The sequence below is a fragment of the Biomphalaria glabrata genome, chromosome 9 (genome assembly GCF_947242115.1).
Source record: "Biomphalaria glabrata chromosome 9, xgBioGlab47.1, whole genome shotgun sequence".
Taxonomy (NCBI): Eukaryota; Metazoa; Mollusca; class Gastropoda; family Planorbidae; genus Biomphalaria; species Biomphalaria glabrata.
In genome coordinates this window covers 15,624,465-15,649,993 of record NC_074719.1, presented here as the reverse complement: position 1 = coordinate 15,649,993, position 25,529 = coordinate 15,624,465, and the positions used below count along the sequence as shown (strand labels likewise).

Here is a 25,529-nt window from a genome sequence, read left to right as displayed (position 1 = left end):
CTCTTACAGAATAGCATATGGCACATCCAGTATTTTGTGTTTGATAGAATAGAAGTAAAATTGTAACAAAAGTCATTATGCAATTTGATAGGGATGAACATAGTTTAAATATTTGTGTTGTAATTCAAGACTTTATATAAAACAGAAAAGAAATCAAAGAATTTTTTTTTTTTTTAATAAACTGATATCAAAATATGATCAGAAATCAAAATATGAACAGAGTAACAACAATATAAGTTATGCTCAGTTAACTGAAATGAGATTTAACACACAAAAAATGCACAAAATGTCGTACTGTTCATTAAATGAGATACCTTTAATAGTAGGACTACTATATAATTAATACAGGAAGACCCTTACATAAATAATGTATCAAAAAAAGCTTTTTACTAAAGAAAATAAAAAAAGACTTTTTCTATTATAATCATAAAATATTTTAGATATGCATCTGTATTAACTTGACCGCCAGTGTTATTTCAACAGGTCACAGTTGGCAGCTGTGCAGCAGATTGTGACTCATCACATCAGTCTGGAAAAATAAAAAAAAAAGCATATAGAATCTATAAGGTTTAATCTTAGGTCCAAAGATAGATATAAATATTTTTTTTTTTAAAGCTTCAGGACAAAAAAATTTTAAGTTAAGCTGCCAAAAAAAAAAAATAATTGTAGCATTAAAATCCCCAAAATGTTAAAAAGTTGAATTAATAAACTTACAATGATATACATTAAAGGAGTTAGAATTATTTCATCAAAGTATAATTCTCTTTATGTAATTTTTTTCAATATAAAACAAATTGAACAAATCTGAAATCCAAAAAGATTATCTTACAAGATCTTTATTAATGAAAAGGTTATTATTTTTTTGTTCTAAAAACAACTCTGCAATCTTTTAATTTTTGAAGCAGTTTAAAAACATATATCAAATGAAAAAAAAAAAGAGTACAAAGCTTACCTTCAACTTTTGAATAGAAAAATCTTTTTCTCTCAACTCCTGCTTACTTTGATATATTTCAACAACCAACTTTTGATTCTGTAGAATCAGTTTACAGTTCCTTTCCAGTAGCATTTTCACCATCAGACTTTCAATAGTAGAATCTTTTTTCCATGGTACATTGTCATCTTGTGACACAGTTCTTGTAGGAGTGGCATTGTGAGGAAATGATGAACCTGAGGTCAATGTCTTCTGATAAACACAATCTTTAGTCTGGAAAAGAAACAATGCAATGCATAAGTTGACTTATTTGAAAAAAAAAATGTCTTTTAAAAAATATTTTGACTTTAATAATATAATATAAATAAAAAGTTATTGCATTATGTAAATGGAAAGAATTTTAAATATGGTGCATTGGTTTGGTATCACGCTTAAGACAAAGTAGAGTTGATACATAACTAAAATGAAAATGCTGTCCAACTTTACATTCATCAAAAAAAATGGTATGCCATTCAATAATCCAAAAGACTATGTGAGAAACATTTTTTCTGGGCTAGAATTAAAAATCAACCTGTTAATGATGCTAATAAATGTTCTATAAAACCATTATTGATTTGTAGTACCTACATGTTAGAAATATCAAAATTAAATTCATTTAAAAAAAAAAAAAAAAAGCTAATTTAAGTTTTTTAAAAATATATGAAAACCCGGAACAGTACTTGAGAAATATTCATTATTTGGGCAGGAGCTCTGAAGTCATTTTTAATGAGTGCAAAAAAAGTAAAAATTTTTTGCATACAATGTTTGTCAAAACTCAAAAACTTGTACAGCTCTATGGTATTAATGTATTTGTATACTTAAAAAAAAAAGGCATTCATAATAAAATCTAGTCATGCATAGTCAATCTAGCCTACTTCTTGACTCTTTTTGTTCCTTAAATTTTAGACACTTATTATTCGTTTTCTTTCCAGCTATCTAATAACTATTAGATCTCTAAATCTAATAACTATTGATGTGGCCAAATGTTTCAAAAATACTTGCAATTGACTATTTTAAACTATGATCTGATATGATCAGCTTATTTGAAACTCATAAAAAGAAATATTGTACTAATTTTAGGAAAAAAAACAAATTGTATTCACTTTCCTTTTAATTTGTATCTCAAGTTAAGAATTTGTTTTTACATGTGTTCTTAAATATGTGTTTTTCCCTACAAATACAATTGAAGCTTTCTTCTGTTACTGCTAATATGATACCAAACACTCACTTTGATAAGGGTGATTTAACATGATTGAGGCTGCTGGACAACCTCTAATTAGAAGTATTCATCATGATTATCAAAAGAATGTTGCTGAATGTTCCTTATATGTAAAATAAATTATAATATAAAAATCTCTAAAAGATATTGTTAGCTAAATGAATAACAAAAAGGAATTTCATTATCACTCTTTAAATTATTTCATAAATAATTATTTTCTTCTTGAGTTACAAAGAGTTTACAAGAATTTAAACAAGCTACCTACTTGATTTAGTTTATGTACTGGGGAAGAGCTGCTGTGGTTACATCCATTATCTATTGAAAAGTAGACATGCATAAGTTTAAAAAAAATGTTCTCAGAATATCAAAGGTTTATAAAGGTTACTTAAGATGTTTTTCAATGAAATAATTGTGTCTTTATTTTCACAAAATGACAAGACCTAAACATTGTGTCCTCATTCTAAGAAATAAAAGCAATCTCCATTGATGGGAGCTGGAAAATGCTCAAAATGTAAATTAGTCATGTGAAGCACCGGTAATCCATTTTCTAACTGATTTAGTTACTTACTCATGCAAGTGATTTCTCTGTCCAGCTCCTTGTATTCATCGCAAGACAAAACATATAATTTCTGAAAGAAAAATTATTTTTTTTTAGTTAACCAATTCCCCTCAAAATTGTTTCAAAAGCTACACAAATATTTTGTTAAATTCTTTTTTAAGATTTCTTTTCATAATGTGAACAAATGAGAGAATGATTTCTTCCTCTATTCTGTTGACTTACATCCAGAGAGTTTTCCTTATGAAGCTTGTCTTGTATGTCACTTAGACAATGTCTAGCTTTAAGAAGCAGCGTTTGTTTTGTAGCATTGCCTTTACTTTCTTCAGCATTAGTCTGTCCTAATAGTTTGTACATCTAAACATAATTAAAAGAACCTTGACTAAAATTCATTTTTTGACAAATATTTTTGTATTTAAACAGAATGTGGAGCAAATATAACTTAAAATAAAATACATTTCTTGTTACAGGCTTTAAAAAAAAAAAGAAAGTATCTAAGCATTGAATTTATAATAATACCGGCATGGACAAGAAAATCAGAGTTAACTAATACAAAAATATACAATTGCAGCTTTGAGCAAAGTTGTTACAACACACAAACCCTTCTCCAGTTAAATGTCCACAAAAGAGATGACACTAATTGAGCATTAAAGATGCACTATAAAAAATAAGAATTTTGTATGCATCTTAACATTTCATAAACCTAACCGGTAACAAGTGAAGCGTTTTAAATAATTTATCTTACATTTTTCTGGAAGATATAGAAGGCAATGGAAAGAACAGCACAGATATTAAGACTTGAATGTTCTAAAGCAAGGAATAAAACACCTTGGTGCCTAAATGCAACATCCATATTGAGTATTTATGATTTCATACATTTGATATACTTTATATTTTACTCTTTCATCTAGCACAGTGTTTTCCAAACTTTCAACCCCCTTAAATAATTTTTGTAACTCTGAAAACCCCTAGCAAAAAAACTATTATTGAAAATAATAAATGAAAAATAAAATTGTTCATAAGAAATAAATGTTTCATTATAAATAACATTAATTTGCATCAATGAGAAGGAGAACCATAGTTAATGAGTTGCAATGAATACCCCTTTCAAACTCTTCCTGTACCCCTGGAGATACACAGACCTCACATTGGGAAACACTGATATAGCATAACTTCACATTTGCATTGTATAACCGAAGTGATACAGAAATGTGAGCATGTAAGAAAGTAAATAATTACATAGGCTGGTAGTACTAAACTTACCTGAGCCATGTAGTATTTATTAGCTCAGGCTGTTAGTACTAAACTTACCTGAGCCATGTAGTATTTATTAGCCCAGGCTGTTAGTACTAAACTTACCTGAGCCATGTAGTATTTATTAGCCCAGGCTGGTAGTACTAAACTTACCTGAGCCATGTAGTATTTATTAGCTCAGGCTGTTAGTACTAAACTTACCTGAGCCATGTAGTATTTATTAGCTCAGGCTGTTAGTACTAAACTTACCTGAGCCATGTAGTATTTATTAGCTCAGGCTGTTAGTACTAAACTTACCTGAGCCATGTAGTATTTATTAGCTCAGGCTGGTAGTACTAAACTTACCTGAGCCATGTAGTATTTATTAGCTCAGGCTGTTAGTACTAAACTTACCTGAGCCATGTAGTATTTATTAGCTCAGGCTGGTAGTACTAAACTTACTTGAGCCATGTAGTATTTATTAGCCCAGGCTGTTAGTACTAAACTTACCTGAGCCATGTAGTATTTATTAGCCCAGGCTTGTAGTACTAAACTTACCTGAGCCATGTAGTATTTATTAGCCCAGGCTGGTAGTACTAAATTTACCTGTGCCATGTAGTATTTATTAGCTCAGGCTGGTAGTACTAAACTTACCTGAGCCATGTAGTATTTATTAGCCCAGGCGGGTGTACTAAACTTACCTGTGCCATGTAGTATTTATTAGCTCAGGCTGGTAGTACTAAACTTACCTGAGCCATGTAGTATTTATTAGCTCAGGCTGGTAGTACTAAACTTACCTGAGCCATGTAGTATTTATTAGCTCAGGCTGGTAGTACTAAACTTACCTGAGCCATGTAGTATTTATTAGCCCAGGCTGGTAGTACTAAACTTACCTGAGCCATGTAGTATTTATTAGCCCAGGCGGGTGTACTAAACTTACCTGTGCCATGTAGTATTTATTAGCTCAGGCTGGTAGTACTAAACTTATCTGAGCCATGTAGTATTTATTAGCCCAGGCTGGTAGTACTAAACTTAACTGAGCCATGTAGTATTTATTAGCTCAGGCTGGTAGTACTAAACTTACCTGTGCAATGTAGTATTTATTAGCCCAGGCTGTAGTACTAAACTTACCTGAGCCATGTAGTATTTATTAGCTCAGGCTGGTAGTACTAAACTTACCTGAGCCATGTAGTATTTATTAGCTCAGGCTGGTAGTACTAAACTTACCAGAGCCATGTAGTATTTAGCCCACAATGTTCTTGCAGAGGAAAAGGCCTGAAGTGCTACACCTAGCTGGTTACTGTTCATGGCTTGCCTAGCCAAGGCAAACTGAACTTCCTCTGTAATTTTGGCAAGTATAAAGACAGGAACACTCTGGTCACCTGCTTCAGAAAATAGTCTTGTACAGTGGCTGATAGGAAAGCTGAATACAAGTGAGATAAATGATGAAATAGAATAATTAGTTCACGACGAAAACAATTGGGGAGTTAAAAGACAAAGAGAGAAAATAAGTTTGGTGTCAACAATGGGGCTGAGTCAGTGAAGGGCTGCATCACAGAAAAAAAGGCTCAATGAACTGAGCTTCTGTGACTTCATTATGCACTGAGGTCAGAAAGTTAAGGGGTGGGGGGGCGTAGTAGTATTATGTCATATCACAGTTGAAACAAATTTGATGGATGCAAAGGTAATCCTGCAGGACATCATAATAATGTAAGAATCAATAATTGTACAGAACAATACAATTAACACAGATAGAGGAAACCTTAATTGACCAAAATAATTGAAAAAAAAAAAAAAAGGATTTTGGGCAAAGAAGTATTCATCACAAACAGTCACACAACAGACAAAGTTGGATTATAGATAGCTTATCTGATATTGTTGAAAAAAAAAAAAAAAAAAAAAAAGAAATGTTAAAAGAATTGGAAAAGAATTAAAATTAATATTAAAACAATTTAATGTTTATTTAGTTGTGCACTGACAGTAACTGTTTAACAGTTAGTGGTATTTAATATGCCTTTTTCTTTGTAGCAGAGTGTAGCTTAGTAGTTCTGAGTTTGTTCCTATTGTTAATAACCAGTTTGGTTTTTATGTTGTAAGTCTTAAGAGTTAAACTTTTTTTATCTGAACTGTGATGTTTCCAGACAATGTAATGTCGGAGATTTCATCAATTAATTAACAAGTGACAGTATAGTGTTCATCTTTTTGTTTTCTTTAAAACTATTTGGGCTGAATTCTTTTGGACTGTTTGTATTACAAATAACAAATGAAATGATTCGGGGACTAGGACCACAGGCCCAAAACTGTATACTTAACTTTATCAACCATACATGGAAAACTGGAGACATACCACAGGAATGGAGAACCGCAAACATAATACCCATTTTAAAGAAAAATAAACCACCTGGAGACCCAAAAAGTTATAGACCAATATCTCTAACATCCAACATTGGCAAAATGGCAGAAAAAATGATCAATAACTGACTTTATTGGTGGCTAGAAAGTACTTGCTCACTCCACAATGCACAAGCTGGCTTCAGGAAAGCAAGTAGAACAGAAGACCACCTCTTTCGTTTTATCCAGGACACAGTAGAAGGGTTTCATGAAAACAAACACACTACAGCAGTATTTATAGATTTGCAGCAAGCCTATGATAGAGTGTGGAGAAAAGGTCTATTTTTGAAGATGAAAAAAATGGGCATCCATGGAAAAATGTACAGCTGGATCAGGGCATTCTTAAAAAACAGAACCATCCAATCCTGATTCGAAGGTGCCATCTCTAGTAAAAAAAGTTTGGAAGAAGGACTACCACAAGGTTCAGCCCTTAGCTGCACTCTCTTTCTAATTTTCATGAATGACCTCCCGGACCTCATTTCGGTCAATAAGGCACTTTATGCAGACGACCTTTTAATTTGGACTACAGAGAAATATCCAGTGCTGACTAGATCCAAACTAAATAGAGCCCTCACAACTATCACCACATATTCAAAATTATGGAAAATGGAATTAAACAAAGAAAAGTCAATTTATTCAATCTTTAGCCACAGCAACAAAACAGCAAAAAGAAACTACATCCTAAAAATAGACTCACAGCCAATAAATAAAGAAGAAAATCCAACATATCTTGGTGTAAAACTAGACCAAAGACTGTCTCTAAAACACTTTATGGCAGATTTAAAAGAAAAGGCATCACAAAGATTAAACATAATAAAACACCTAGCAGGAACATCCTGGGGAGCTGAAAAGAAAACCTTAAGACAGTTATACACTGGATACGTCAGATCTGTAATGGATAACTGTCTCTCCATACAAGTAGCTGCCAACAAAACCTATCAATCATCATTAGATACATTCCAAAACCAAGCCTTGCGGCTAATTAGTGGAGGTATGAGAATTACTCCCACAGCAGCCTGTGAAATAGACTCCAATATTGAACCTCTTAAGTTAAGGCGCAACAGAGCAACATTAGAAGCTATTGAGAGATACAGAAGGTTGGAGGACGATCATCCAAATAAATTACTAACACAGAGAAATAGGAAAAACAATCAAAAAAAGCAAAGGACTCTGATCCAACTTATTGACGAACTAGCCCTTAAACACCACCTACCCAATAACAGAGAAAAAATTACCAGGTTTTCAAACATTACACCCGGACTAAACTACAAACAACCAACCATCAAAACACATTTAAAAATAACACCTTGACAAAAGAATCAAATCCACTGGAGCTCAAAGTAGGCACGCTTGAAACAATTGAAAGCTATCAAAAAACAGCTATCCATATTTATACAGACGGATTGGCTTTCAAAGCCACCATCAATGCTGGTCTTGGTGCCTTCCTGGTCTTCCCTAAAAATAAACACTTTGAGATAAGCGCACCCTGTGGCGATTACTGCTCAAACTTCCAAGCCGAAATTGAGGCAATTACCATAGCACTACAGACAGTGAAAAACAAATTATATGAAGGAGTGCAACCACCATCAGATATTGTTGTCTTTACAGACTCCCAATCTACTCTGCAAGCACTTAACAGCAGCACCTCAAACAGCCCAAGAGAGTTGACAACACTCATTGTGATAATCCATCAGATGATATCAAAATTAAATATCAATATCACACTACAGTCGATCCCTGGACACATTGGCATCATGGGAAATGAAAAGGCAGATAAGCTATCAAAGGCAGGTTCATCTATGGAACAACCAGATAGACCTGTTAACTACCTCACCCTAAGATCAATGTTAGTCAACAATCACAAAGAGGAGTGGCTCAACCAATGGGCATCAGGAAACACAGGCAGAGCCATGTACAAAGAAATGACTACGCCTAACAAACTGGACAGTATTAACTTCCTCTCCCGCAAAGAACAATCTACAATTTTCCAACTAAGAACAGGACACACACCACTATTAAATTACCACCTGAACAAAATAAACTCCACACAACTCCCCCTTTGAAATCGTAAACCATATCCTCTTTGAATGCCTCTCCCTAATCCACCTTAGGCAGACCCTACTTCCACTACATCCCAACATAACCAACACCCTGTACGGCAGTGCTGAACAAATGAAGAAAACAGCACACTTTTTTTCCTTGGCACAGTCTGCAAAAGAGCTCACAGCTCAGCAGCAATAAAGCTGGCTAGAAGAAGAAGTATTACAAATTGGTCTCTTTGGTATATTAAAACACTAGTCAGACAAAAAAACAACACTTATTATATAGTATTACAACAATAAAATTTAAAAGAACAGTAAATAGAGTAGGAAAAAAAAGGAATATTTTTTTTTTATAAATATTAAAAAAAAAACAGCAAAACATAAAAAATCCTTTTTAAAGAAAACAAAGCTTATCTAAAAAGGAAGAACTCTGTCCTTAAAACTATATAAAAATAATGTACAAATTATTTCCCTTATTTGATATCAAACAAATAATTAAATACCAACAATTAATTGACTTAAGTATTTTTGTTTATTGATTCATGTTTTGTTAGGTACAATAAATAATTGTTTAACGTATCAACTTGATCAGAGAATGCGTGAAGGAGAAATAGCGTTAACAGTAATTTAAGGGGACTAAACCCAACAAATTTAGCCATAGATGTGAATACTGATGTATTAGTTTCCCTTGTTGCTATTAAAATAACTAATTACCAGTAATCAAGTGTCCATTCTTGTCTTTATAGATATGTGAGAATGCAATGAAAATACTTTGTGAACATTGAGATCAAACAAAATTACCTGCTTATATTGTTTAATGATTCTTCTGTTCGGCTCCAATAAAAAGCAGCTAGATTTTCTAAAGTCACCAAGTCAGAAGCAGAGTATTTATTGTGTAATCCTATTTCAATCACATTTCTCACCTGGAAGAATTAGTCAATAAAACTAGACAATTTTTTACATTATTAGCTTAATAAACTTTGTCACATGTAAATTATGAGTGAGTCTGGTGTGAATGTACACTTTGGTTTCTTATAGTTATAATGTTTTTTGTTTGGTGTAATGCACAAATTGTAAGACAAATTTCCTTACGGATAATAAAGATTATTATTATTATTATTAATTTATCAAAACTTTGTAGTATAAATCACAAGTATAAAAAATTGGACAGAAATCAACGTCTGCTAAATGTGTTGACTAAAAGAATTTCAGAAAACTAGACTACATATAAATAATACACTAGTGCATCCATCTGCACCTCTCACCTTGGCATCAAGAGATCGAGCAATGTGTGCGCACATCATTACTGACATCCCATGAAAGCCAATTAGCCTGACTGTATCAACACCTAGCTGCACCTCACGCCATGACTGGGAAGTTTTATTACTAAGAAAATTAAATAATCTTTCAATTACACCTGGTAGCTAATTATTAATAAAGTGAAAATAATTCAGGACCAAGGCAAGTCTCAAAGTTTGGTTTATTCAGCTATAGCCAATTTCAGTTGAAAGGCAATTTTTTAATTTCAAAGGAATTTTTCTGATCTATTACACTTTTTTTTTACTATTCATTTCTATTTAAAATAGTACAAAATGTTGAATTGTAGAATAAAATTTTTAAAAAGTATGAATTAAAATCACAACTTACAAGAGATTATGTGTACAGCATTCATAAGCAGCTGACCAGAAGTTTTCTAATTGTTCAGAACATACAGGGGAAATAAGACACAGAGGTAACAGGATGGGACAACTCTCTCCTCTCCTAGAAAGGTGATTCTGTGTACACCACTGCAAATTGGCTGCACATCGAACAGCTGCTAGCAGGAAAACCTAAATTATTCAAATTTAACCTAATAAATAGAGATACTGTTTATTATTGTCTTAACAATGAAATTCTAAATGAAACCAAATAAAAAAAAGGAAACATCAAAGTAAAATTAACTATTAGAAAGTCATCTCATCAATGTCCCTGTGATTAGACCAAAGAGCATCAAAATCACACGCACAACACTACCATATTTAACTCTTTCTCTCCTAATTGACGATACCAACGTTTTGACCTCATTAAATTAAATTAATGTTTAATTTTATAGACTTAATTATGTTTAATATAAAAAGGGCATGCATTCCTCTTTAATTCTATACCAAATAAAACATTTTCTAATAACAAACAACAAAGCTATTGAAGCTTATCATAACTGGGTAGTGAAATAGTAAATGGGTAAAAGGAAGAATTCATTCGAAACTTAGAAAAATAATTACGGAGAGAAAGAGTTAAATGAACTTTTTGAAAAAAGGATCAATAAAGCAGTCTTAGTCTTAAATTAGTTTATAATTCTAAACGCTATACATAGTGAATTAAAATAGTTTAGATTGCTTGGTTATGCTTACAAACATATCCAGGTGACTAACTGTTTCATCAGAAGCTAGAGGTAAGTATCTGGCTTTAAACATAAATGTTTCAATGGGAATGAAATCATCTGTAAGACAAATAAAGTTAACCATGCTAATAACAAGTGGGTAAACTCTGGGACCATAATCCTAAGTTTCACCAAAATAGATAAACATATCCACAACTAACTGCTCTAAGTTTGACATGGGATAAATAAAGATTGTAGATGCAGATCCTACCCTTAACATAACAAATTATTTAGATTAATTGTTGAAAATATCTTTAGCTAAATAAATTAAAATATTGGTGTCATTAACAAAGTTTCACAAGAAGAGATTTAAAAACAAAGTTGTGTTTACAAGTAGGTTGGGCATCCATGTCCACTGTATAATGCTGCAGACACAACCAAACCAAATTTGGTAAACTCTTCACGTGTAGTTCAACAGCCACTAATGATGAATAGAAGTTATTTAAGGATTTAAAACTTGTTAATGAAGAAAAGATGTTTGTTTTTAAAAAATATTTGTCTTATTATTTTTAATTCTATTTCATCAACATACTGGTACTGATCATGAGCTCTGTTAAAGAAAAAATAACCTGTATCAATATCTGTTAATTCTTTCCAAGAAAGCCTCTTTGACATATCTGAGATCTCATCCATGGCATTCAAGTGACTTAAAAGAAAACTGTTCTTAAGTTCTTCAATATCTAAGTTCATAAAAACTTCCTGACATATTACCATGATGTTACACACGTAGGGTCTTATGGTTGGATTCTCAAAGAACAATTCAGAATGTGAAAGTTGCATTAATACATGTCCTGATTTAAAACAAAAAAAAAAAGTAATATAAGATTTGATTAGCAATAGATGTATCTAGTAAAAAGAGCATTGATGCAGTTGATGATGCAAGTGTATTTAGTTTCTCAATAAAACAGTGACACACATGAGTAAAAGTTGCTAATGTTCAATGTGATAACTTGTGATTGAATGTGTAATATTTTAAAACTCAGTTCACTTAAAAACAATATTTTCATATGGTTAAGGTTTTCACCTGACCCATTTTGAATTTTCTCTATGCTAGTCTCAAAAAGTAGATGCATTTTAAGTACCATCAATTATGATACACAGCATGAAAGCTAAGTTTCATCAAGACACTCAATTTTATCATGAAAATGTGTTTTAAAAAAATTTTTACTAACCTACTTGAGACAACCTGTCATAACTTTGAAGGTGCCACCATTTGTAGAACTTGATACATCTATTCAAATCCAACAGAGAGTTGCAAGTTTGATCATCTAGTGGACCAATATGCTGGCAAACCACAAAACACACTCCAACATTATGGATTGCCTCTTCCCAAGGCAATAAACCCTAACAAAAAAATATTTTATTCATTTAAAGTAAAGAAGTTTTTGTTTTAACTAAATAATAATGTTATTTATTAATGTCCACAAGTAAAATTTATGTGTGGCATTTAAATTTTGAAAAAAATATATTTACACATAAAAAAAAACAAAAAAAAAAACAAATACCTTTGCAGATACCTTTTTTTCAGTTCTTCGTTCACATAAATTGCTAGAAATTCTTACAATAAATTACAATTTTAGTAAAAAGACAAATTTACCAAAATAGCTTTCTTTAATAACAATAGTCCAGCATTATACAACAGCTGTCCTTTCATCTCATTTAACATTGCATTCCAAGATTCTTTCTTGATCATTAATGAGTCACAGTGTTTAATATGCAGATCAAATCTAAAAGAAAAAAAAGCATGAAAAACAAGAAAAATACAAAAAAAAATATTAAAAATTGCTTTTTTAAAAATAAAGTTTATATTAAGTGTATTTGTATGAATTAGTTTGGGTCAGTTGTGTAATTAAATTTGTAATAGATCTAGGCTAACAATAATAAATCTGTTCATTAGAAATATTTTCATCAATTGTTTTTTAGTGCAATTTCATGATTTCAGTTTTCACAATATGCTATGATCCTGTCACTTGTCTATGGACCTCTAAAGAGGACTAATTCAGCTTATACCACCACTTCAGTCAAATACAATTTCTTTCCCTTGTTCGAGATACCAAACAAAATTATTAATTACCAAATAGTTAATAAATTAATTGGTTAATTTTTAAAATTGATTCTTGTGTTGTCAGGTAAAAGAAAAATATTGCGCAAAATTTCAGCTTGATCCGAGATTGGGTGCGAGAGAAATAACGTGTACAAGCTTTTTACCAGACAGACAGAGTGAGTTAATATAAGCTTTGTTCAAAGAATTTTCTTGCACAGGATTCAAATGTATAATTATATAACATATTTTTTTGATAGATAATTAACAAATGCAATGAAGAGTATGAAAACTGTGGTTTTTTTGGTTTAATTTAAAGATGGCAATGTGATTATTTTATGTCAATATTTTAAAAATGCCAGAGAAGATGACTATCCACTGCCTATCAAAAAAAAAATATGTCAGGGATTTTTACTATAAAGGTATGGACTACAGTGCCAAAGTCAATCCAATTCCAAATAGGTCTATGGCCTCTGCTAGTAAAGTGAAAGCTATGAGAGCCACAAATCTCTTTTTAATATTAAATGAATTACAGCACAGTTCAATGGTGTGGTTCTGTACGGAGCATTACGACGGTTCAGTGCGGAGTACTGTCAAGTACAGTTTAGACGACTGGCGTCTTGATCTTGGTCTGCGATCGAGTCCGACACAACGAGCCTAGTGTGTGAAGGCAGTCCTGAACTGTTGAACCCAGTGCAAGCCCGGAATGAGGCGGAGAGGCCAGTGCAAGAGTTGATACAGCGGTACGGTGTTATCGGAGAGATATTTGTACAGTGTACGTGTTGCCAATTGTATAGTACTGGCTGTTATTTATTCAACTATTAAAGTGTTACTTTGGAGCCCTGAGTTGTCAAGTTCTTTAAGTTGGTGGTGTATGGTGCAGTTTGCTAGTGAGATTCGTAACAATATATATATAATATATATAAAATATATATATATATATATATATATATATATATATATATATGTTAATTTTTCATATTTTTAATGACATTCTATTCTATTCTTATCTATTTATGTTAATTATTTTTGTCATGTAAATAAAAATAAATAAATGAAATATTGTTAATTTCATACTTTTTACAATTATTACTTGATGTATTAGAGGATGAAATGACCAGGGGATGAAGTGACAGTGGATGAAATGACCAGGGGATGAAGTGACAGTGGATGAAGTGACCAAGGATGAAATGACCGGAGATGAAGTAACTGAGGATGAAATGACCAGGAACCGTATTTTCAAGTCACAACAAAAATATTACTAATAGATCAATATTAATGAAAAAAAAAATATTGTGACAAAGTTCTTCTAAAGAATAAAATGTTACTTTCTCATGTTTTTTTTTTCTTTTATTACACAGTGTCTAACATACCTACACATGTCAATGCTTCAATTTTTCTCTACTATATGGAGCACTAAATCTGATCTTTCAAGGAATAACAACTTCTTTGGAAAAGATTATTATAATATAAAATAAAAAATGTTTTAAGCTAAAAGTAAAGATCAGATAAAAAAACCAAGTTTAAGTAACTTCAGTGTATATATATATATATAAGAAACTAAACACTTATTGTACCTGGTGAGAAAGTGAGATATGGATGAAATGTCTCTACATCCAATGCTGTAGTAAGTCAGATTTCTGAGTATATGCAACAATTGTTGATTATACATGAAGTCTGTCATACAGTCAGGATATGAAGTACGATAAATCTGTGAATAAAATCCACAATATTAATTCTGCTGATAAAACAATTTAATAAATAGTTATCCAACATGATTGTCGAAAGTCAATATCCACTAAATTTTGCATGTAATATCTCATAAACAAACTCTTTTTGGGTAACTAACCTCAAAAATTTTTAATGAAGATTCTAACCAATCAAGACAACTAGAATGCTCTAAATTCAAGTTACACTTGACAGTTCTCCTATAAGCATCCTGTGGGCAGTCAGTCTTTAAAATCTTTCCAGAAGATAGTTTGGAAGAGAAAAAAAACATTGCTTTAGAATATATATATATATTATATAAATATAAGCCCACCCATTTCCTACAACAAACCTACCTTGTTACTGTTAACAGTTTCCACGTTGCTGTTCTGAACTGGCACATTTACTGCTGAAATCTTTTTCTAATGAAAACAACAAACAACATTATCCAATTTGAAAAGCTTTGTAAATACTTAAGCTTTGTTAACTGAACTGTACTAACTGAACATTTATGCTAAACAAAAAGGAAATAATTCAACTTAAACTGGAAAAAAAATAATTCCTACCTCAAATCTGTTAACAATGTCACTTTTTGGCATCAAAACTTCACACTTTTCAATGCAATACTAAAAGAGAAAATAAAACTGCAATGATAATCAAATAATAATAAGATTAAAACTCAAGATAATGTCATGTTTAAAAACAATGCCAATTGATAATATGATTGTTACATGTAATTTGGAGAGAGAGTTTCAAATAGTCTCTATCCAACACACCACTAGGACACAATGAAGCAACTCAGCACTTAAGAGTAAATGCACTTAAAATATTGGCTAACAACTGTGAACAATGACTAAATACTAATGACCAACTGATTTCATTTATGTAGTAACGCATATCATCTTTTTTGATAGTTTCCAACCCTGATAGAACTTACTATCCACTTCCCATGATTCAATTTTTTTTCCCTATAGCTAGTTTAATTAAATCAATTGTTCTCCTGAGATGAACTCCTATTGAAAAAAACAGAGCAGGAAGGACTCAATCCTCCCATAGTGCTCTGGCAAGAAACTTGTCCGCTCGGCTTAATGCCTCATAGCTACCATACAAGTCGAGTGACTGCTCAGACACATCCCCCCTTAGCTCGCGGAGCTGGGGACACCTGTACAAGACGTGCGACACTCGACGCTCTCTCCACAGTGACGGCATTGGGAGTCAAAGTTCGGACAGAACCGGGCAAAATATGCCCCAATAGGACAGTCTTCCATCCTACACTGCACAATAATTGTCTGCACTGACCTCCTCAGTCGCCACCATGGATCGCTGCGATCTGGGTGACGCATGTGCTGCCAGACACTACGTGCTCTATTGGATTCCCTGCACACTCTGTTACCTAATAATACCGACTACTACTGGTCAGCCCTTATTATGTGCTGTCAGCATGACACAAACATGTGACTAGCCCGCACTTTCTCTTCTCTTTAGCTTTACACACTGGAGTGTGACAATTATAATTAACAAGTAAATTTAACAATGTCCAAAAAAAAAAGCTTTTTACAACAAATACTGGAAATATTTAGTGGAAAAAGTTATTCAAATATAAACCTTTCTACAATGTAAATAGAAAATGATGCTGTAATTTAAGCATGTTATAATGTTCTCTACTTAAAATTAGGAAAAGAAATTGTACAAATTAATATGAACAAAAACCAAAAAAGTAAAAAAGCAAATTAGAATATGCTTCTACACTCTAAATTCAAGAAAAGCAAAGAAGAGCATTAAAGATTTGTAAGTGAATATTCTCAGTTGATAAAATTAGCATTATGTGTAAAATCCATAAAATGAGAAATGTGAAAGGATTGAAGATTAAAGAGACATGAGAATTTCTCCTTTTTGAAAGAATGCCAGTATTAAGATTACCTTTAATTTGTCTTCATCCATACCCAATTCGCTGTATAAATCACAAACTGAATAAAACATTTAAAAAAATAATGTACAGATTTCATAAATTTGTCAACAAAATATTTTATTTGCCCAACAATTTACTATATAACAAGCAAGCCTAAACTAAAATACTATCACAGCATCACAAAAAAAAAAAAAAAAAAAATGAACAAACACAATTGTGTTATATTTTAACCACTCTCTTACTTTTTTTCAACAAATATTCTTGTGACTTTTCAGCGCATTCAATCTCCAAAGCCCTGTAATAAATGGTTTTCTAGAGAATTGTTAAAGATATGAAGTCTTCATAAATATTCATAGTTTTATTGATAGACATGAATTTTTTTGTATTTTTCTTCACAAGTCGAGTAGATATTTATTATTCTTATGTTATGTTCAATTATTGGTAATTCTGTTGTCCTGAAGCCTGTGCCCTGGAGTGGCCAAAAGTGGTCATGTTTTGACCTGAGGCCCGTGACATTCATTTTTGTTTACACTGATGTGTGATGTCCAGGATTTGACAATAGATTGTATATTTAGTTGTAACATATGACTAGGGCGGTTTGCCATACTATTTTTGAATGTGTAACTTTTGTTTATTTTGTGTTGAGAAGGCCTGTGAGTTGATGGCCATTTATTTACACATTTATTTTACTCATGTAAATAAACTTTGTATATATGTTTACCTGCAACTTTGTTAAGTCTTGTTTTGCATACATTAGTTTAATTGTATACCTAGAGGTTATAACCTAGGAAATACAAGTAGGGGCCAATATGCCACTGGACGAACGTGCAAGCACACATTTAACACTGATCTGTTGATCTAAAATACCTAAATCTAGCTATAAGTCTAATTGAATATTTTAGCTATACTCGCTAACAGATAAATTACTTGATCAAAATTTTGTTATGTAGAATGGGGTGCTATTTTAGAATCAATCCCCACTATTATGTAACCTGGGGTACTCTTACAAGCAACCTCATTCAATATGTAGCATAGGTCCTACATTTATAGATTATCACCTATAAGTATTAAAAAAAACAACAACCTTCTAAATGAATTAACAGCAGCTTCCTTGAACCCCAGAGCTTCATTAATTTCACCCATCAGCTGGTGAGCTGGTGCTACAGTTTCCTGGACATTCAAGTAGCCAGATAAATACCTAAGTGAAAAAAAGATGTATAAAAAAAGGAATTGCCTGAAGGTCTATTAGGTTGTTAAATATTTCCAGTATCAATAAGTGAGTTTGTTTTGCAAAAATAGATTCTATTTAACTTTCAAAAATTACATTTTGGCTGTAGAATATTCATGTATGTCTGTATAGAGTCTAGCAATCTGAAGTCCCAAAGTATTTCTCTGAAAAAAGATATCAGTGAATAATGATACAATGGTTTTAGTATGATATAATAACTGGAGGAAAGTATAAAAAAGAGCCCCCCCCCCCCCATTCAAGAAACCATTAGTCATAGAACAAAATTGCAGAAAATGCAAAGAGAATGTGGTGACATGGTTACTGTGTGGTCAACCGTGACACACGGTCAAGTGTTGGGTATCGAGAGTTAGGGGACTTGGGGGAAGTGACTAGGGTGTAAACAAGAAGAGAGAGAGAAAGGTCAGCGAGTGAAGCAGGAGATCTGTACATAACGTTGCTGTGTATATATGTTTTGTTAAAATGTTCCACAATTAAAAGACACTTTAAACATAAAAGGACTTGTTTCTTCACAACTGGCGACCCCGACGAGATACGACGAGGCACAAGTAAGTGGAAATGTCGATGTACAAAATATTTAGAGAAGCGGGCAAGGAAAATGGCCTGCAAGGCGAAGAACTTGAAAAGTTCATTACACTAAAAATAACACAGGAGGAAGAAAGGGAAGAAAGGAGATTTAATAGGGAAGAATCCAAAAAGAAAGAAGAAGATAGTAGAAGGAAGGAAATTTTACAACTAGAACTAAAACTTAAAGAAAAGAAAGACAAAGAACAGCAAAATGAAAAGGAGGAACACTTTGACAAATACAAACAATTAGACAGAATGTCTCCATTTGACGAGAGCCAGAATGAGTGCATTGACTCATATCTACTGAGATTTGAGGATATAGCAACAGCATGCAACCTCCCACAGACAGAATGGGCAAGAAGCCTCATGGGGCGCTTAAAAGGTAGAGCCATCAACATCTGTCTTCAAATGAGAGATGAAGAAAGAAAAGAGTACGTGGCCGTGAAGGAGGCGTTGCTGAGACAGTTTGGCTCCACAAGTTACGAATACAGAAGGAGATTGAAAGAGTCGACACCTCTAGCGAACGACGATCCACAAATATTCATCACCAACATGTCGATTTACTTCGATCGATGGGTAGACCTGTCAAAAGTGGATCACAATTATGAAACCCTCAGAGAACACATCATAATGGACGCTGTGATGGAAGCTTACAATAATAATGTGAAAACATATGTCACGGAGCGAGACCCAAAGACCATCAGCAGCCTGATAGCACAACTAAGGCAGTATAAGGCCGCACACCCAAGGGAAGTGTTAGCAAGAGAAAACCCAACTGCGGCATCAGCTTGTATGGTGAACAACGCTGCAAGAATGTGGACTCCAAGCCCTCTATATAGAAGATAGAACGCTGACAAGAGCCCATATACAGGAAGAAGAGAGAAAGATATCGACATAAGCCCAAAATATAGATCTCGAAGAGAGAAAGATGAAGAAATGAGTCCAACATATAGATATCGAAGAGAGAAAGATGAAGAAATAAGCCCAACATATAGAGATCGAAGAGAGAACGCAGATAGGAGCCCAACATATACATATAAGAAAGACACAGCTAAGAGCCCAACATATACATATAGAAGAGGGAAATATGAAGATAAGAGCCCAACATATACCTACAAGGAACGAGAATACCGACGTAACCAGCAAAAGGTTCGTTTCCAATATCAAATTTGCGGTAGAACAAACCACATTACAGACAACTGCTTCTACAACCGACGCAATAAAGATTGGAACAACAGACCCAGAGATAGAGCATTTGCTGCCAAACACGCTAATAAACTGCAGGTATACCCAGGCTTTGTGGGAGAACAAATGACCAATGTACTGTACGATACAGGTGCAACTGCAATTTTAGTCGCAAAAGAATACGTCAACCCACAAGAGTACACCGGAAGAAGACAAGACTGTGTTGGTTACACGGGTCAAGTAACTACACATCTGGTAGCACGTATCAACATACACACACCGTTCATCAGTGGTTGGCATGAGGCTTTAGTACTAGACAATAAGCCTGACAACATTAGCCTTATCATTGGCTGTATCAAAGGCTCTAAACCTTGCACAGTAGAAGAATTGAACAAGTGGAAAGAAAAATACACACAGAAATGTTCCATGGTTACTACAAGAGCTCAGAAGAAAGCAGAAGAAGTGCTAAATACAAACGATAACATACAAGTTCCTTATAACAATGAAAATGAAAATACAGAAACAGAAAATAGCGATATGAGAAGCCATAATCAAGTGAACAACCCGAATGAAATCTCCACAGAAAGTCAAGACCCACTACACATTAAAACAGAAAAATTTGTCAGTGAACAGAAAAATGATCCAGATCTAATAAAACTCATAGAAAGTGAAGCTCCACCAAGACGAGGGTTAATCAAGATAGGCGAAGATGGTGCCTATGTGAGAGAAATTCATCTGAAAGCAGGCAAGACACACCAATTGCTAGTTCCAAAGAAGTATAGAGAAACAATTTTAAAGCTTGCACATGACACCCCGTTTGCCGGACATATGGGAGTAAAGAGAACATTGAATAGAATCTTGAATGAATTTTTTTGGCCTAGAATTACGCAAGAAGTCAAGGCCTACATAAAATCCTGCCATATTTGCCAAATACATGGAGCAAAGGGAACATATATGCAAGCTCCAATACAAACAACAGACTTAAGTGAAATGCCATTTGAAAAGATAGCTGTAGATATTATTGGACCAATGCCAGTAATATCCGAAAGAGGCCATCGCTACATATTGACTGTTGTAGACATGTGTCTTCAAATGAGAGATGAAGAAAGAAAAGAGTACGTGGCCGTGAAGGAGGCGTTGCTGAGACAGTTTGGCTCCACAAGTTACGAATACAGAAGGAGATTGAAAGAGTCGACACCTCTAGCGAACGACGATCCACAAATATTCATCACCAACATGTCGATTTACTTCGATCGATGGGTAGACCTGTCAAAAGTGGATCACAATTATGAAACCCTCAGAGAACACATCATAATGGACGCTGTGATGGAAGCTTACAATAATAATGTGAAAACATATGTCACGGAGCGAGACCCAAAGACCATCAGCAGCCTGATAGCACAACTAAGGCAGTATAAGGCCGCACACCCAAGGGAAGTGTTAGCAAGAGAAAACCCAACTGCGGCATCAGCTTGTATGGTGAACAACGCTGCAAGAATGTGGACTCCAAGCCCTCTATATAGAAGATAGAACGCTGACAAGAGCCCATATACAGGAAGAAGAGAGAAAGATATCGACATAAGCCCAAAATATAGATCTCGAAGAGAGAAAGATGAAGAAATGAGTCCAACATATAGATATCGAAGAGAGAAAGATGAAGAAATAAGCCCAACATATAGAGATCGAAGAGAGAACGCAGATAGGAGCCCAACATATACATATAAGAAAGACACAGCTAAGAGCCCAACATATACATATAGAAGAGGGAAATATGAAGATAAGAGCCCAACATATACCTACAAGGAACGAGAATACCGACGTAACCAGCAAAAGGTTCGTTTCCAATATCAAATTTGCGGTAGAACAAACCACATTACAGACAACTGCTTCTACAACCGACGCAATAAAGATTGGAACAACAGACCCAGAGATAGAGCATTTGCTGCCAAACACGCTAATAAACTGCAGGTATACCCAGGCTTTGTGGGAGAACAAATGACCAATGTACTGTACGATACAGGTGCAACTGCAATTTTAGTCGCAAAAGAATACGTCAACCCACAAGAGTACACCGGAAGAAGACAAGACTGTGTTGGTTACACGGGTCAAGTAACTACACATCTGGTAGCACGTATCAACATACACACACCGTTCATCAGTGGTTGGCATGAGGCTTTAGTACTAGACAATAAGCCTGACAACATTAGCCTTATCATTGGCTGTATCAAAGGCTCTAAACCTTGCACAGTAGAAGAATTGAACAAGTGGAAAGAAAAATACACACAGAAATGTTCCATGGTTACTACAAGAGCTCAGAAGAAAGCAGAAGAAGTGCTAAATACAAACGATAACATACAAGTTCCTTATAACAATGAAAATGAAAATACAGAAACAGAAAATAGCGATATGAGAAGCCATAATCAAGTGAACAACCCGAATGAAATCTCCACAGAAAGTCAAGACCCACTACACATTAAAACAGAAAAATTTGTCAGTGAACAGAAAAATGATCCAGATCTAATAAAACTCATAGAAAGTGAAGCTCCACCAAGACGAGGGTTAATCAAGATAGGCGAAGATGGTGCCTATGTGAGAGAAATTCATCTGAAAGCAGGCAAGACACACCAATTGCTAGTTCCAAAGAAGTATAGAGAAACAATTTTAAAGCTTGCACATGACACCCCGTTTGCCGGACATATGGGAGTAAAGAGAACATTGAATAGAATCTTGAATGAATTTTTTTGGCCTAGAATTACGCAAGAAGTCAAGGCCTACATAAAATCCTGCCATATTTGCCAAATACATGGAGCAAAGGGAACATATATGCAAGCTCCAATACAAACAACAGACTTAAGTGAAATGCCATTTGAAAAGATAGCTGTAGATATTATTGGACCAATGCCAGTAATATCCGAAAGAGGCCATCGCTACATATTGACTGTTGTAGACATGTGCACACGGTTTCCAGAAGCAATACCATTGAAAAGAATTTCTTCCGAAGATGTCGGAGACGCACTTACAGCAATATTTGCAAGAACAGGTTACCCTCGCATAATACTGAGTGATCAAGGCACCCAGTTTAAATCAAATGAATTCGCACAGTTTTGCAAAACTCTGAATATTAAACAACAATTTGCTGCCCGTTTTCACCCCCAAGCAAATGGGATGTGCGAACGCCTGAATTCAACGCTGAAAACAATGCTGAACAAAGTAGCACAGGACAACCCAACAGACTGGGACAAGCTGATCAACCCCATACTGTTCGCCTACAGAGAAGTAACACACAACAACGGGCTTCTCACCATTCGAGATGCTCTATGGCTCACCTGTTAGGGGACCCATGTCACTATACAGAGACTTTCTAGTAAATAGGAACATAGAACATGACGTACTCACAGGATACGATCTTGTCATCAAAACAAGACAAAATATAATCAAAGCATGCGAAACTGTCCAAAAGCAAACAAACAGAGAAACCAGAACTATTGAGAAAGCTAAATCAGGGACGAAAGTTGAGAACACTACAAGTTGGTGATAATGTCATGGTTCTGCTGCCTGACAGAAATAACCAGCTATTTATAAAATGGCAGGGCCCATTCCAAGTCACAAAGGTGATTTCGAAGGTCGACTACAGTATAGCCGAGACAAAGTATTTCACATCAATATGCTGAAGCTGTACATGCCCAGACCATTTACTCTTTCAACAAACGCTAATCAAGACACGCAAGACAGTTGTAGAGTAATGATGATAGAACAAATAGAGGAATCAGATGATGTCTAGGGACGCTCGACTTATGTTAATTCAGTAATCAGATGATGAGAAAATTAACAAATAACTTGTATGATAACTTTAAAATTTGTCTTGTCAAAATTGAATGAACATTACGCTTCTGAATTTTTTTTATTTCATTCAGAGATGTGAAAGTCGTACTAAAATTTAGTTTTTTAAGTTTGTTGCATTGATTGTAGTCATAGATGTCCATTTAGGAACTGGTATGAAAGAAACACAAAGTAAACAATTCCCTTAATTTGGAAGATGTTTTGATGTAAGATAAAGTATTAACTAATTGTGCATTTTTCACCTGACAATTTTGGCATTCAAAAGATTATTGTTACATAGAAAAAACTAAATGCGTGTATTTTTTTTTTTTTTTTTGTATATAAGTTGTATAATATAACAGGAAAGCTTTCTGCGATAATTCAATTGGAAATGTCCCTTGCAATAACATATTATTGAAAATTTATTTGTCGTCATAGGCATTATCAGTTCTCTCATAATAGAAGATGCCATTGTATTACTTGTCAATGTTAAACATTATTAATGTACACCCAAACTATTGGGTTCATGAAATTTTGATACGATCAAAATTTTTCTCTGCCCTGGGAGGACTGTGGTGACACGGTTACTGTGTGGTCAACCGTGACACACTATCAAGTGTTGGGTATCGAGAGTTAGGGGACTTGAGGGAAGTGACTAGGGTGTAAACAAGAAGAGAGAGAGAAAGGTCAGCGAGTGAAGCAGGAGATCTGTACATAACGTTGCTGTGTATATATGTTTTGTTAAAATGTTCCACAATTAAAAGACACTTTAAACATAAAAGGACTTGTTTCTTCACAGAGAACTTATTCTGATCGTCTAGTTGACAATGGCTTCATCTGTTAAAGATGAAGCCAAATTCTTCCTAACAAGTTTCAATATTCTCTGAATGCTTCCAAAGTTTGGTTACTTAGCCTATTCCTTTAGAAAGCCTAGATAATACTGGTGGACAAGAAATACCTCTTCTTTTCTGATGCATGAAGAAATTTGAGAGATAATTACCTTCTATTTGTTTCAAATTCAATCTGCAACCACATGGAGGTAATTAACAGATACAGATAATGAAATGTTTTCACTATAATTGTCTACAAATGGGAACAACAAACAACAGCAAACATTTGTATGTGTTATCTCTTTCTGCCACTAATAATGACTTTCAGCTGTGCATTTCAGCCGTATAGGTCGAGTGTACATTTCAAATATTAAGAATAATGTGTAGAAAATGTAAGTATTTGTTTTAAATTATAAAGCAACTAGTCCCCCTTTGATCATTTAATTTGTTAATCGTTGTCCTGATGACTGACAAATGTTGCTTTTTTTTTGCAGAAATGAGATTCATTTAATCTGAGACACGGGGCATGACTGGGCTATCTCAGAATATCTGTAGGCAGCAGCTGCATTGCCAGTTATTATCATAATTGATCATGCTTGTCCCAAGCCCAAAGCTATAAATATAAGTAAGCCCTATTTTCTAGTGAATAAGATAAATCTAGAATAGATCTAGAATCTAGATTCGAATCTAATCTAGTCAATATTGTATAGATTTAGTTCATTTAGATCCTTGACAGTCATAAATCTATGTATAATTGAGCTCGGACTTGAGTTTGACAAGTTATAGTTCAGTCATTGAACTTCTAAGTCTAAGTCTAAGACCAATGCTAACTTGTGCTAAGCCGGCTACCGCCCTAATCAAGGCTAATCCTAAGGCTAAGGCCGGGCCTAAGACTAAGGCCTTCTCAGAACTGACAGTGACACCTCTGCCAGCTGGCTCTGTTCTTGAAGTTCTTAGATTAACTATTTTTAGTGTTTTCTTAATTCTTACACTTACATCCTTGTCGCTTCTTTTTCGTGAAAGTACAGACGCGACATGTTTATCAACATCAACTTTTCGTTTGAACATTTATAGACAAGAGTCTAGATCTAGATCTATAATAGGTCTAGGTCTAGTATGAAAGCTCTAAAGTCTAGATCTAATTTTCTTCTTGATGTATTAAAAATTTTAGCGGCATACATTCATTAAGTTCACGTTGATGTCCCGGAAGCGCTATGACTTTCGAACTATCGAATTTTTAATAGACCAAAAAAATTATAATAGATCTTACTAGTCTTACTATTGACTCACTGGCAGGTCAAAGGTTAGATAGGTAGACACGCGATTTCCTATCAAAAGGGCTCGAGTTTGAAACCTGAGTCGAGCTAAATTGTGTTTGCTGAGCGTCTAAAGGAG

At 33.9% G+C, this 25,529-nt stretch overlaps 1 protein-coding gene across 8 annotated transcripts; it reads right to left on the bottom strand.

Moving 5' to 3' along the window:
* Window positions 1–220: 220 nt before the first annotated feature.
* Window positions 221–25,433, bottom strand: LOC106080349 (ranBP2-like and GRIP domain-containing protein 4). 8 transcript variants are annotated; one of them, XM_056042257.1, is made up of 23 exons: window positions 25,125–25,367; window positions 17,812–17,879; window positions 17,572–17,685; window positions 16,730–16,782; window positions 16,499–16,545; window positions 15,145–15,204; window positions 14,935–15,000; window positions 14,721–14,825; window positions 14,449–14,582; window positions 12,428–12,557; window positions 12,003–12,174; window positions 11,400–11,621; window positions 11,162–11,251; window positions 10,802–10,890; window positions 10,059–10,240; window positions 9,677–9,797; window positions 9,213–9,334; window positions 5,206–5,401; window positions 2,971–3,102; window positions 2,758–2,818; window positions 2,455–2,504; window positions 953–1,204; window positions 223–529 (listed from the first exon to the last, which is right to left on the bottom strand). In XM_056042257.1, the coding sequence occupies exons 1-23, from the start codon at window positions 25,200–25,202 to the stop codon at window positions 485–487; spliced, it is 2,589 nt and encodes an 862-aa protein (XP_055898232.1). In that variant the 5' UTR covers window positions 25,203–25,367; the 3' UTR covers window positions 223–484. The 8 variants fall into 8 exon arrangements, 7 of the variants coding, with proteins under 7 accessions (XP_055898236.1, XP_055898232.1, XP_055898230.1 ...); XM_056042255.1 differs by having other exon boundaries at window positions 14,721–14,834; window positions 25,125–25,363; XM_056042256.1 differs by having other exon boundaries at window positions 14,721–14,834; window positions 25,131–25,362.
* Between the last annotated feature and the right edge of the window lie 96 nt (window positions 25,434–25,529).

Excerpts from the sequence above, each read along its gene's own strand:
- LOC106080349 (XM_056042255.1), bottom strand. The coding sequence starts at position 25,202 with ATGTTCAAACGAAAAGTTGATGTTGATAAACATGTCGCGTCTGTACTT. Across the intron at positions 11,622-12,002 it reads TGACAGGTTGTCTCAAGTAG|GACATGTATTAATGCAACTT; the intron begins GTTAGTAAAAAT and ends GTTTTAAATCAG. Across the intron at positions 1,205-2,454 it reads CAGTACATAAACTAAATCAA|ACTAAAGATTGTGTTTATCA; the intron begins GTAGGTAGCTTG and ends TTTCTTTTCCAG.